This window comes from Macaca mulatta, chromosome 13 (genome assembly GCF_049350105.2).
Source record: "Macaca mulatta isolate MMU2019108-1 chromosome 13, T2T-MMU8v2.0, whole genome shotgun sequence".
NCBI lineage: Eukaryota > Metazoa > Chordata > Mammalia > Primates > Cercopithecidae > Macaca > Macaca mulatta.
This window is the reverse complement of record NC_133418.1, coordinates 10,849,041-10,863,719: the sequence shown is the minus strand read 5'-3', so window position 1 is coordinate 10,863,719 and position 14,679 is coordinate 10,849,041. Positions and strand designations below refer to the sequence as shown.

The 14,679-nt window shown below is 39.1% G+C and overlaps 1 protein-coding gene across 1 annotated transcript in view; it reads right to left on the bottom strand.

Annotated features, from left to right (window-relative positions):
- TMEM182 (transmembrane protein 182) overlaps positions 1-14,677 on the bottom strand; it is an 82,687-nt gene extending 68,010 nt beyond the window's left edge. Inside the window, exon 1 of the mRNA XM_015112959.3 lies at positions 14,562-14,677. Coding sequence (XP_014968445.1) covers positions 14,562-14,564 — 3 coding nt within the window. The 5' untranslated portion in view covers positions 14,565-14,677. The remainder of the gene's footprint in view (positions 1-14,561) is intronic.
- Positions 14,678-14,679: the final 2 nt, after the last annotated feature.

Genomic DNA, 14,679 nt, shown 5'->3' with positions numbered 1-14,679 from the left:
CTGCTCCTAAACTCACTCCTTGTGTGTGTCCATGTCCTCAATTTTCTTGGCATGGGGCAATGAACCTCAGGTATTACCCCAGACAACAACGTGGCTTCAATACCAGAGAAATCTCTGAGCATGCACAGAGAAGCAGCTAAATGAGGCCACAGCAAGAAGGCAGTTAAATGCAAGCCAGGAGGGGAGGCCTGACCAGAAACCAACCCTCCTTGCACCTTGATCTGGACTTCCAGCTTTCAGAACTAAGAGAAAATGTCTGTTTTTAAGCCACCTAGTCTGTGGTATTTTGTTGTGGCAGTCCTAGCGGACTCATACAGCCCTAGCGGACTCATACAGTCCTAGCAGACTCATACAGCCCTGTGAACACAGTGGGTGGGTAAAAGGCCAATCACACCTCACCCACATTGGGACAATAAAAAATATATGCAGAGGTTACCAAATGTCCCCTTGGAAACCACTGTTCTATGGAATCACCACAAAACTGATTTCTGCAGAGTCTGAGAGAGAATGAGCTGAAGTGACACTCCTCCCAGTAGCAGACTCCCAATGTGTTCAAGTTCTTATTCATTCACCCATTGAATACCCGGAAAGACCGTCATAAGGTTTTGACTGTCTGACATTTAGGAGAATGCCCTATTACGGCAAATCAGGGAGATGGACAAAAGGAGGGAATAAAAGATGATTCTGGGAAGGTGTACGTTTGCTTCAAGGAAGACTCAGATGGCAGAATTTCCTTAGGACAGAAGCAACGTTGGCAAAAAGCAGGTATAGAAATAATCGTCCCACTTACAGCCATGGGAGGCACACACAAGTTGGTCTATTTCCGTTTCCAAATCTCGTACATTATACAATGATACAGTTCTGGAAAGGTCTAGCAAAGCTTCTACTATGCCACGTTTTTTAAACACTGAATTTTTAAAATTTGATAGCAGAAATGCTTAATCTGCTTTCACTAGCAGACCAATACTCAGAAAGCAACTGCATCAGAGTTCAAACCAGAAAATGAAACATTGCGGAAGCAAAAGTGAATCTGTGCAAACAGCATACTAATTAAGCAAAAAAATGATTTTTTTTTCGTTATTGAGGTATTAGGCAGCTATCTTTTACTGCTTCACTTTTTTAAAAAAAAACATTTATTTATTTATTATAAATTAGTTAACATGATTTCCAGATAGAAAACTGAAAAATATGCAAAGAAAGAAAACAAAGGGTAATCTCACCACCTAATGTAATCACTGGAAACACTTTGAAGTATGTTTCTCATTCCTTGTATTATTCATATAAACATACATCTAATTTTTTTGTATAGGATGGAAGCAAATATTTGTATTTTTTACATAAAAATTAGAGTTAATTTTGAAATTTTACAGAGGTAGTTTGTGTTTGAAACCTTATATTGTCATGCAAAGGGAAAATGATCTTTTCTTGAACAGGATGAAATTAATTCTATGTGAAATATGTACAGGTATATATATTATAAATGCTCTTTTCTACATAATCATGTACTTTTACGTTTCCAAATTGTTTCACAACAGATGATTGGTTCAAAGTTTTCTCTAAGGCACCTTTATTAAGATATAACTAATATACCATAAAAGTATCCTGATCAAAGTATAGAAGTCAATGATTTTTAGTATATTTAAAGAGTTTTGTGGCCATCACCATAATCTAATTTCAGAACATTTTCATCTTTCCCAGTAAGAAATTGCCTGTTTGCAGTCACTCCTCATTCCCAATTCACCCTCAGCCCTGGGCAACCACTAATCTACCTTCTGTTTGTATGTATTTGCCTATTCCATGTATTTCATCTAAATGGAACATATAGAGGACACTCAGTATGTGGTCTTTTATGATGAGCTTCTTTCAATTAGCATAATGCTTTCTAGTTCATTCATGTTGTAGAATGTGTCAATACTTCATTACTTATTACTATGTAATATTTTACTGTTTTATATGCTCTTAATATTATTAGAAATAATATTATATTTTTAAAGCTAAAGTGTTCTTCTTCTACCTTTTAGAAAATAGGTTCAAGATTTTACATTGTAAACCAAAGTGAGATAAGTAATAATATAAAGTTTTAATTCTTGGAAATATGTCCAATTTTAGGGTACTAAATTTATCTCTTTAAAGTGCATAAATCCAAGAATCTGGTCCATTTATTGTGATAAACTCCTCCAGTAATCTTGGATCTGTGTCATACATTATTTATTTCAGAGGTATCCTTGAACATGCAGACTGCTTGAAATTACATTCTTCCTTTCCAGAGCTCTAAGAGTGGTGGAGAATCAAAGCTTTGATAACTGGAGAAATAATTTGAGACAAATCTTAATGAAAGAGCAAAAAGAAGCCTGGGTTAGAATTAATGTAAATTTTTCTCAGATAATGTCATTTTTATGTTATCAGCTTAATTTGAGAACTCAGAATAAAAACGAAAAGAAAAAAGGGAAAAAGACGAGAAGAAAATACCCTTTTAACTTAGGAGGTCATAGCACTTATAATAGTAATGCTTCTTTCTTGACATTGCTAATATCTTACATCAGGAAAACTGAGGTGACATGCAATTAAGGGCTCTGCTTTCTTTGTTTTAGTCATAGTTAAATCCAGCCTAGACTAACAAATAGAATTCAAGCAATTAACAAAAGATAACTTTGGTAAAGTGCCTACCATAAGACCCACCGCATTGCAGATAATCTATTAAAAAGTTATTTTGTGCCCTTTCTCATTCTAACCTGAGTATGTCTAAATTCTCTTTAGATAAAAACATATGCTTTATCAAATTGACTTAGAATTATACATAGCACAGAGCAACAGGTTAGGAGCAGTGGGACCAATGACAGCAGCAGTGAAAGGGCCTCTTACAGGACTAGATAGACCCAGAGTCAAGAGAACCAGCTGATCAAGGGCATTTCATTGAGGGGCGGATGAACTGTCTGTGGCAGACTATCAGTGTCCATGGATTTCCCATTTTCCTTGTCATTAGATCGGAGCCGCACTTCTGGATTTTGGTTGTTTGTGCATACACGGGAAGTTACTTCCAAACCAAGGATTTTAAGAATGAATGGGGCTTATTCACCTCTCACTTCGCCTCTGAAGGCAACCTCGAAGATAGGAGAGCTACGAAATGGAAGAGGCATGGGTCTCTAAGTCACCATAGGGACAAAAGCTACCTGGGGCAGTTGCCTGACCTTTGTAGCGTTATATGAGAAAGAAAACAAACAAACAAACAAAAACTTTCTGTCTTAAATCACTGAGATTTTAGGGTTTGATTTGTAAAGACATCAGAAGAGCTAGCCTATTCTGACAAATGCATTTTCCATCTCAAAAGCTCTTGAAGATTCATATTATTCGAACAAAGAATAGTTACTGAAATTCCTAATAACGGCAGTGTCAGACATTTAAGATGTTTAAAACCACCAGGACTCTGTCACAGCCAAATCTGTCTATGCAAGACCCTCTGGACTCACTTAGCAGCCTATCTAGCTCTCTCTCATCTTTTTCTTTCAAGGATCCTGTTTTTTTAAAAAAATTTTCCCATAGGCTCTACATTTCATGGTTACATGGCATTCTCAACTAAACATGGGAAGACCACTTTTCTACCTACTGTATACCTGCCTGACTAATTACTGTGCAGAGGCTCCTGTTGTCATGACCTCTGCCACCATATTCAGCAATTTGGATGTCAGTATCATCCGGGACTAGACATGAGTTTAATATGCATGTTCCTTGCTCATTAATATTTAGATAGTGATCTTCCCTATATTTAAAACAATACTCAAAGGCATACAATTAGTGGGTCTGTATTATCTTCACCTGTCATAACTGAGACTATACAGATTATGACACTTTCCCTGGCAAAGACAATGTCCAAGGAGACTCGATAAACACACATCCTTACACTGAAGAACCAGCAGAAAGGAAGGACTCATCTCCAACCAAAAATATATATACATCTCACTATGTACTGTCCTCTGCAGCATGTTAAGCTTTCAACAAAATACTACAGAATATACCAAAAAAGGAAAAAATAAAAAGAATCTGAGTTCCACTTGCAAGGTGACAGCGTGAGGCGGTCCATAACCCACTCCCCAGTGGAAAAAGTATAACTGATGAAAACCATTTAAGATATCCAACCATTTAAAGTCTAAGTAATTTGTCCTAAAGGCATAAAGCAAATTATAAAACATTTATTAAAGAAAATCTTTTAAAATTCAGTAAGAACAGCAAGAGTTTGTGATATTTGACCTAAGGCCAACCCCTCCTTCCTTCCATCAAAAAATATACAAAAATTAACACTAGGCATGGTGGCTCACACCTGTAATCCCAGCACTTTGGAAGGCTGAGGCATACAGATCATGAAGTCAGGAGTTCGAGACCAGCATGGCCAACATGGTGAAACCCCATCTCTACTAAAAATACAAAAATCAGCCGTGTATGGCAGCGGGTGCCTATAATCCCAGCTACTCGGGAGGCTGAGGCAAGAAATGGCCTGAACCCGGGAGGCAGAGGCTGCAGTGAGCCAAGATCGCGCCACTGCACTCCAGCATGGGTGACAGAGCAAGACTCGGTCTCAAAAAAAAAAGTAAACTCAGAAAGGATCAGAGTCTTAAATTTAAGTGCTAAAAGTATAACACTCTTAGGAAAAAATAGGAACAAATCTTCATTGTCATTGGTTAGGCAATGTTTCCTTAGATATCACAGCAAAAGCATAAGCAACAAAATATAGATAAACTGGACATTATCAAAATTAAAAACATATGTGCATCAAATGACATTGATATCAATAAAATATAACTCACAAAAATGAAGAAAATATTTTAAAATTACATATCTGATAAGGGACTTGTATTTAGACCATATAAATAACTCTTACACTCAATAATTTAAAAAATAACAATTAAAAAACAGGAAAATTATCTACACTGGTATTTCTACCAACAAGATATACAAATGGCCAATAAACACATGAGAAATGCTTAATATCATTAGCCGTCAGAGAAATGTAAATCAAAACCATAATGAGATACTACCTCACATCCACTAGAATGTGCTATAATCCAATCACAGAAAGTGAAAAGTATTGGTGAAATGTGGAGTCCTTTCTCATACTGCTAATAAAGACATACCCAAGACTCGGTAATTTTTAAAGAAAAGAGGTTTAATTGACTCACGGTTCAGCATTTCTGAAGAGGTCTCAGGAAACTTAAATCATTGTGGAAGGGGAAGCAAACATGTCCTTCTTCACGGGGTACAGCAGTAAGGAGAAGTACTGAGCAAAAGGGGGAAAAGCCCCTTATAAAACCATCAGTTCTCTTGAGAACTCACTCACTATCACGAGAACAGCATGGAGGTAACCACCTCCATGATTCAATTACATCCCACTGGGTCCCTCCCACCACATACGGGGATTATGGGAACTGCAGTTGAAGATGAGATTTACGTGGGGACACAAAGCCAAAACGTATCAGTTCATATTCCCACCAATTCTTGCCACAGTATTTTACTCTTTAACAAATAAAATGACACATAGTTACATGCAGTATACCATAAATGAGAATGGTTATCTTAATAATATCTAGTCTCCCAGTTCACAATCATGTTATATTTCTTCATTTATTTTGAATTTCTTTCTTATTTCTGAACAATGTTTTTCAGTGTATAGGTCTCTATTAGGTCTTTGATTTTATCTCACCCCATTCACCCCATATAAGAACTAAGTTAGCCTATTACAATTTCATGAATGCCAGCAGAAGACATAAGACTACTGGATCAGAGACAAAGGATTTTATTACTCATGACACAGCAAGCAGCATAAACATCAGCATATATGCATGAGTTTTCCATGCCTCTACATCCCATGGAGGTTGTATTAGTCCATTCTTGCATTGCTATAAGAAAATACCTGAGACTGGGTAATTCATAAAGAAAAGAGGTTTAATTGGCTCACAGTTCCACAGACCGTAGAGGAAGCATGATGCTGGCATCTGCTTGGCTTCTTGAGAGGCCTCAGAAAACTTACAATCATGGTGGAAGGCAAAGGAGGAGCTAGGCATCTCACATGGCAGGAGCAGGAGCAAGAGAGAGGGAAGGGGAGGCGCTGCACACTTTTAAACAACCAGATCTCACAAGAACTCCCTTACTAACTCACTATCACAAGAACAGCACCAAGAGGACGGGGCTAAACCATTCACGAGAAACCACTCCCATGATCCAATAACCTCCTACCAGGCCCCACCTCCAAAACTGGGGACTATAATTCGACATGAGATTTGCTGGGGACGCAGATCCAAACCATGTCAGCAGTGGACCCATATGAATGCCATACATCACAACTGAGAAACATTGAGCTTGGGGTATTCATCCTTTTTGTAAGCAGTAAGTAAGCATTTTCCTTGACCAGAAAGGAGACATGACCTCATCTTTCCAAGTTAACAGCTCGAAAATTATCTCTGATAAATAATGAAAATAATTGTCAGAACTTTACCATCTTGGTGCATCCACCATGAAGTGTAGGAGTTCAAAAGAAGGACTGCCTCTGGAAATTTTGGGGTCATATTTATTTCTATTAATATTCATATTTAGTATATTCAAAATGGTTTTGTTTTTAAACTCCAATGTCTAATAGCATATATAAATAATCTTATATCTTGATCTCATACTTTACAACCTTACCCAACCCACTTTATTAGATTTTATAGATGTTTTTACTGGATTCCTTAGAATTTCTTACATAGATGACCAGGTGGTCTGTGAACAAGGCCATTTTAATTTTTTCTTTCAAATATAAATGTCTTTTATATCTTTCTCTTGCCCCCTATTGCACTCAGCTGGGGCACTGATGAAACTCACTGGGAAGCCACTAGCAGAGATGCCCATGGAAATGGCTTTGGAAGCCACTTGCTGGCGCACTTGGGAGGTTCACTTGGAAACCAACCAGCTGGGTTGCCAAAGGAACTTGGCTGCCTGGATGGGCACCACCAAAAAGTGCTGAGGACTAGGGGCCACTAAGTATCCTGCACTCTATTGGCTGCCACTGTTCACAAGAGCAAAAAGAGAGAAAGACAAACAAAGCTGGAAGAGGAGCCCCTTCCTCATGCAGTGTCCCTCAGCACCATCTGCTGACAAAGCTTAACATCATGTGATCTAGTAAAAGAGAAATGTTTATGGAATCTGGCTCCAGTATCACAAAGGAGGGCAACGTTGGCTGTATGTGGAGCTGAGAGCAACACGTTGATAACTGGCATAGTACACACTTTGGCTACTCAGCTTCCAAATATATCCTTCTACTCACTTTTCAACTTCCTTAAAACAACTTAACAACTCTGTTTCCACCCAACAACATCAAATAAAACCACTCTGTTTCCACCAAACAAGAACAACAAATAAAACCTAAATAAAACAACAACAAATACAAGACGTCTCAACATCGCTGGCTATATCAATGACTCCTCGAATTTAGTTACAATATTCACTGAATATTCTATTAACTAAAGACCCAATTGTAAAGTTAAGCTCCCACACTTGTATATAAAATTATACTTGAAAAGAGACAGAAGAAGAAAACTGTTAGCATATACAAATAAGCATGCATGTATAATAAGCAAAGAGGAAATATGCAAAGCTTTTGCAGTCTTCACTTCTGTAATTAGGCATGACATCTTATTTGACACCTATAGCTTCTTTCTTTTGCTGTGTATTTCATATGCCACTTGTTCTCAGTCAAAATATTAGCTGGTCAGCATTTTTATGGCATACAATGATAAAGAAAAAACCTTTGTTCATGAAATACATTATTCTTTAATCATTTTGTCTTTTTTGTTTGTATGTTTTTGTAGATTTCCAGTTGTAGTCTTTCTTGCTCTTGTTATGTTGCATTAAACTTAATTTATCCTTGGTAATCAGAATCAATTACTTCATCCAGAAGATGAACCCCCCTTTCTTCCTGATGGTTTAGTGGCACGAAGAAGCCAAAATCTCCAGGTGGTAGTCTCATCTTCTTACTTGATAGAACCTTTGCTATACCTCCTGGTAGAAAAATTACCAGCCACCCTGTGATCTAAGATCTCAGAACTAGTAAAACTGAACATTGTCAAGTTTGGAAGCAATTATTCTGTCAGTAAACTATTAGGTGTAACAGTGAAAGCAGCCACAACCACTTCTGCCCCTTAATTCCCAAACCTATATATTATAGCTTTGGGGGTGGTAGCACTGTAAATGGGTCTCTGATTTGAAGCTTTTACTATATACTTTACAACAAAGCTCCATCTTTTTAGGTTGTTATATCCAACTGGCAGTGTACTAACACTTATGTAAGCCATTTCTCCATTCAATTAGGCCAGTCTCTTCTAGGTAATGAGGAATGTAATAATCCAATAAGTATGAGCCCACTGACCTTCTCTGCAGTAAAATGAGTGCATTGACCAGACACAATGCTGTGTAAATTCCCATAGTGAGTCCATACATGGTGGTGATGCTACAAGCATTATGAATGGAGTAGGCAAATCCAAACCTGGAATATCTGTTTATTCCACTGAGAATGGCTCTCTGCACCTTCTACAACGGAAGAGGTCTAATATAATCAACTTTCCATCAGGTTGCTAATTCATCTCCTCCAGGAAATAGTGGCATAGCAGGGAGTCAGTGTCGGTCTTTGTGGTTGGCAGATTAAATATCCAGAAATGGAATTGGTAAGGGTAAGGCCAGGTCATTAAGCCCATGGACAGCCTCTATTTCTGTTAACACAGCTACTTTATTCATGAGCCTATTGAAGAAGCACTGTGAGGATGGTGACAAAAGAGCACATTGTTTTGTCCACCTGATCATTACATCTCCTCTGCAGTGGAAACCCGTTGGTGGGCATTTACACAAGACAAAAATATCTTCTCCATTCTGTGTTCCTTTTGAGTCATCCATCCACATCTTATCCAAACTTCCTTGCCACTATTCTGTTCCACCCAATCTATAAGAAACTGTCCGTGAATAGTGTACTTTATTTTTGGCTATCTCTCACTACAGGCAAAGTGGACACCACAGTGCCATCTGGAAGTTTCAACCAATGGGAATATTTTCCTTTACCACCATCCTTTAGAGCCACCCAGTGGAATGCTGTAGTACTATAGCTGTCCGCTCTCAGGTGGCACCAGGATATCATGCAGACCTACTTGTAAATCAACTTTTTTTCTTTCTCAGTCCGCTGGTTGTAAGGAACTTCCCAGGAGGCCAGGGATATGAATGAAGAGGAGACAATGCAACAGGTGTTATTGTTGAAGGACTCTGAGTCAAGCCACAGGGTTCTGCAACTTACTTATACATTCTGAAATGGCCCCAATTTGAACTTCCATTTGATGATGCACACATACAACCTTATGTCTAGGTGGGTGTGAAAGGCTGAAAACTGGCCTCTCAAAAAATGTTTATGTTCTAATCCCTAGAACCTATGAGTGTTTGATTGTATGGTAAACGCTAAAGATTATTTTCAGATGTGATTAAGGATCAAGAAATGGGGAGATTATTTTGGATAATCCAGATGGGCCCTAAATGCAATTACATGTATCCCTAAAAGAGAGAGGCAGAGGGAGATTTGGCACATATACAAAGAGAAGGCAATGGGAAGGTAAAGCAGAGAGAGATTTAAAAATGCTAGCCCTAAAGACTAAAGTGATGCGGTTTCAAGCCAAGGAATGCCGACAGTCACAAGAAGACGGAAAAGACAAGAAATAGATTCTCCCCTAGAGCCCCCAGAACAGCATGGCCCTACTGACACCTTAATTTTCTTCGAGTAATACTGATTTCAGGCTCCTGGCTGCCAATACTGTGAAAGAATAAATTTCTATTGTTTTCAAACAAGAAGTTTGTGATAATTTGTTACAGCAGCTATAGGAAACTAACACAGTGGGTTAGAGAACACCCAGTTCATGATGGAAAACTCAGGCCGCATGGCCACCCCATGCCTTACAGTTAGTTGTGCAGTCTCCCCCAGGGCCCAGGAACATTCTAGAAGCTTCAAAAGAAGAATACACTTCCACTAAAGCAGGAATATATTTGTTCCAATGTCTTAGAGATCTGTGCTGTAATTTTACTACTGGAGCTTGTCAAAAGCACCAGGCAGCATCCCTACTTGCCACAGATATTATGAGAATCACCGAATATGTAGAATTACAAAGCCCTATCAACAGAGAATCTTGTACTGTCACCTGAACTTGCTGCAGAGCCTTCTCTTTTTTCACCATTTGAAAAGGGCAGACTTATAGGTGATATATCTAGTTTGCTTGAAGTAGCACACTCCTATGTGATATAGGTTGCCCCCAACACCCAAAAGGGCCTGGCAAACATGGTGCCTCTTCTTTCATGGTAAGTGGTAAGGGATGCAGTAATCTGTGTTTCTCCTTGCAGAAAATATTTGTACATGCTTCAGACCTTTAAATCATCAGAAGCTTCAACGTAGAGAGCCCAGAATTTTTGTGGGGTTTATCTCCCATCCTCTAGTTTGTATATAACTTACTCAGTTGCTTAAAGTACTATATCCTGCATATCTGATTCAATCAGTATCAAGTTGTAAATGTACTGGATATATAGGATGTTATATAGAATGCCAAGATAATGAAAGTTTCTGTGAACTATTTTATTACAGCAAAAGGCAGAAGAACTGACATATCCCTGAGGCAATACTGTGAGTGTGTACTATTGATGCTGTACACTAAAAACAAATTGCTTTTGTTTAATTTGTCCTTACAAATTAGTATGGACCAAAAACAAGCAAAAATCATTAGCCAGGATGGTAGCTGTTTATCATGTACCAGGGACCACGCTGGTTTCTTCCAGCAAAGGTACATCTGGGATACCAGCCACAGTTGGTGTCACGCCTGATCATGTTTATGATGGTGCACAGTTACTCTCCATGATCCACCCTCCTCACAGGCCAAGCAGATTAGGGTTAAATGGCAATGTGACAGAAATGACCACCTTTACTTCTTTTAAGCCTTTTACAGTGACTTAGTCTCTTTAATTCTCCCAGGAATGAAGTATTTCTTCTGTTTTACTATCTTGGTAAAAAAGTTCTAGGTATTTCCACTCAGTCTTTTCTACCATAAAGGAGATCACCCATGGGTCAGAGAGCTAACTGATGAATACTGGCAGTTGTCAAATATTCTATTTCAATTATACATTCAGGAATTCAGGAAACACATTGATCAACTAGGCCCACTATGAATCAGACTTAAGATTTCATCTAGCACCTGACTACTCTAAGCTTCTGTGCAAGAAAGAGTTAACATAGTAGGCCTCTTATTCTTTGCAAGTTTTGCTTAAAGTATTATTGCTTGGCTGGCATCTGGGAACTCAGATTTTGGTAGGGCTTTCACTATCCTAACTTGTAAGAGTGGTACACTGTGTCTAAACTGTTTGTACAAACAATATGGTTTAAACTAAACACATGCTTTCCTCCAGGGAGTCTGGAGTTTTGATAGGTGCTAAGTAGAGAAGGACCTATATAACCATGCCACAATTAAAACCCCAGGCACTAAGTCTCTAAGCTTCTCTGGTAGACAATATTTCACAACTTATTGCTGGAGGAATTAATGTCTCATGTGAGTCCATTTGGGAGAAGACTCTTGGAGTCTTGTGCCTATTTTCCTTCAGATTTCACACCATGCAAATCACTTCGCTGATTTTTCTTTGTATCTTTTAACCATAATAAATCTTAGCCACAAGTATGACTATACGCTGAGTTCTATCTCCTCACGATTCATTGAATCTGAGAGGAATGGTCTCAGGGACTCCCAAAACAGCTCTACTTCGACTGGTGCGGCAAAGTGACATTTTGAGTCCCCAAGAATTAGTGTAAATTCAGAGCCAGAGTTTAGTAATGCCCCCAAAGAACTGGTTATTCCTTTTCTTCCCAATGCACAGTCACTCTGCTAAATGGCTGAAGGTCCCTTAGGGGAAAGCTAAAAGGAAGATTTATGGAATGTACTCATGTGAATGCCACAATATCCTTCCTCAAAGTTACCTGGACTCCCCTTGAATCAAGGGACTGTTTTTGAATTGAATTATGTCTAGTAATTGTGTAACAGGCTGTGATTCTTTTGTGGTAAGTCAAATTAGGTGCATTTGCAACAGACACCAGATGTAATATGTTAGCTTGTGCAGCTGGGGGCAGCTCTAACAGTTTACTCAGTTGGCTGAAATTTAGACCCACTAAATTTGTGGTACCAGATCTAGAGTTTATTCTGTTATGTAACTTAATCAATTCTCTGGTAGGCTTTCTGTTTATTTCATTCCTATGATACTATAGTCAATTAGCCATAGTCAAAGATCCCTGCAGGTCAAGGCATTCCGGTGACTGATACATTCCTGCTGACCTTAAAAGTACATGTGTCCACCTTGTCTTTTAAGTGCTGTGACCTGGCCTCTGATAATCTGGAAATCTTATCCTCATATAATAAGGGAGCTTATCTTAATGGTGGTATCCTCCATGGCTACACCTGGCCTACAACAGACAGCAATAGCAAATCTTATTTTTCAGCAAAACTGCAAGTGCATCTCTCACTAACACATTCCTCAGCGCCTTAGTGCAGGAAGTGCCTTCTTGGCCTCTTCGTGGAATAGATTTGAGTATTAGGCTTGCAGGTCATACACAATAAATCCACTCTGACATTGTCATTATTCCAAAACTTTTGGAGTCCTTTATCCACATTTTGCCAGGAAAACTGTGGCATCTGAACATCACTAAATGTAGGTCATCATTGAGTCTAAATTTCAGCCAACTGAGTAAACTATTAGAGCTGCCACCAGCTGCAAAAGCTAATATATTACATCTGGTATCTGATGCAAATGCACCTATACTAGTGAGTTCTGCCTAATTTAGTGTTATATTTTTCCCTTTTTTTTTTTGTCTAACACCCTTAGAAATCTCTCCCCCACGTTTCTAAAGTTTACATTGGTTATATATTAGCAGAGACTTCCAAATCTTTTTTTAAATTATCATTATTTTTAGACAGTCTCGCTCTGTTGCCAGGCTGGAGTGCAGTGGGGCAATCTCAGCTCACTGCAACCTCTGCCTCTCGGGTTCAAGCAATTCTTCTGCCTCAGCCTCCCAAGCAGCTGTGACTACAGGCGCCCACCACCATGCCCAGCTAATTTTTGTATTTTTAGTAGACATGGGATTTCACCATGTTGGCCAGGATGGTCTCAATCTCTTGACCTCGTGATCCGCCCACCTTGGCCTCCCAAAGTGCTGGGATTACAGGTGTGAGCCACCATGCCTGGCCAATACTTCCAATTATTTTGGTATGTATGAGATGTCCTCCTAGGTTATAATGTGTACCTGTCACCAGAGCATGCTAAAATTTCACCCTAGCTATGTATTTAGTAGCCACAGTGAGCAGCTTTAATAGGTTAACATGAGCAGCCCCTTCAAGGCGCCTTTCCCAGATGAGCTAATCACAAAATTTCAAGCACAAAAAGACTAGTTTCCTCAGCTATAGGAGAGCAAACTAGTTCTCCTGCAAAGGAGTCTCAGAATAACTTGGGGGTTCAAGATTGACAGTTTCACCTGGATTCAATTATATGTCTTAATTCTAAGTATCAGTATTCCATTCCTCCCTATTCAGTGCCCCCACCCATGAGAAACTTTGCAACACTGAATTTAACAGATCTCAGAATTTAGCAACCTACACAAGTAAATTGAGATTTTGAGCAAAATCTCAGTAAAATGTCAGACTCTTCTCGATCCCATAGTAAAAGAGGAATAACAAGTTCTAAAGAAAAGAGGGGCTGGTCAATATTGTTAATATTTATTACTTACCATGTGTCATGGGCTTTGCTAAGTAATTCAAAGGCACCTTTTGGTGCCGTTCACTCACTTAATTCCTTTCGTGGCACTCAGAATAAACCCCAAATCTCTGTTATGGCCTTTTGGGTCCTAAATGGTCTGCACTCCTGCTGACCTCTCAGTTTGATGAGGAAGTTTCAGCCACACCTATCTTCTTTCCACTCTTCTCAGCTTACCTCCTCCAAACTGCTTTTCTAATGTAGCTCACTCCCCTACTTCATTACTTTCCACATCAAGACCGTGCTTCTTTATATTAATCACTATATTATTTTACTTATTGTATGCTTTTTTATTGCATGTTTTGGTATTTTTATTTATGTTTATTCACTGCGTGCTTATTATTTTTACTCCATGAGACTGTAACCTCAACTCAGGCATAGACCATCTATGGTTTGTTCACATTGCAATGCACCAGAGAAAGACCTTAAGAAGCATATGTAGAATTCTCACACCTCTAGAAGTTGGCCTACATTATTTCCTATTGCTTTTTAAATAGGCAAACGAAAGCTTGGAGAGCCACGTTAACGTATTCCAGGTCTGTCACAATCAACTGGTAGCCACGGTCTGTGGAACTTCAAGCTGGAGTTGGTCACCTCCTAGGATAACTCCGTAGGAGGAAGTGAAGCTCATTACAATTCCCTGCTGTCCTCCAACCATAGGGGCAGCAGGGTCTGTACCCAGAGGAAACAAAGAGCATCACCATTATCATCACAAACTGGTCTGTGCTTACCATGTTGATAACGTGCCCAGTCCCCACCTTGCCTGGGACCAGAACTCCCAGCAATAGCACCAGCCACGCACCCGCGGAGCGGCCAGGTAGCACCCGCCCCCTCTCTCTGCGCAGGCGC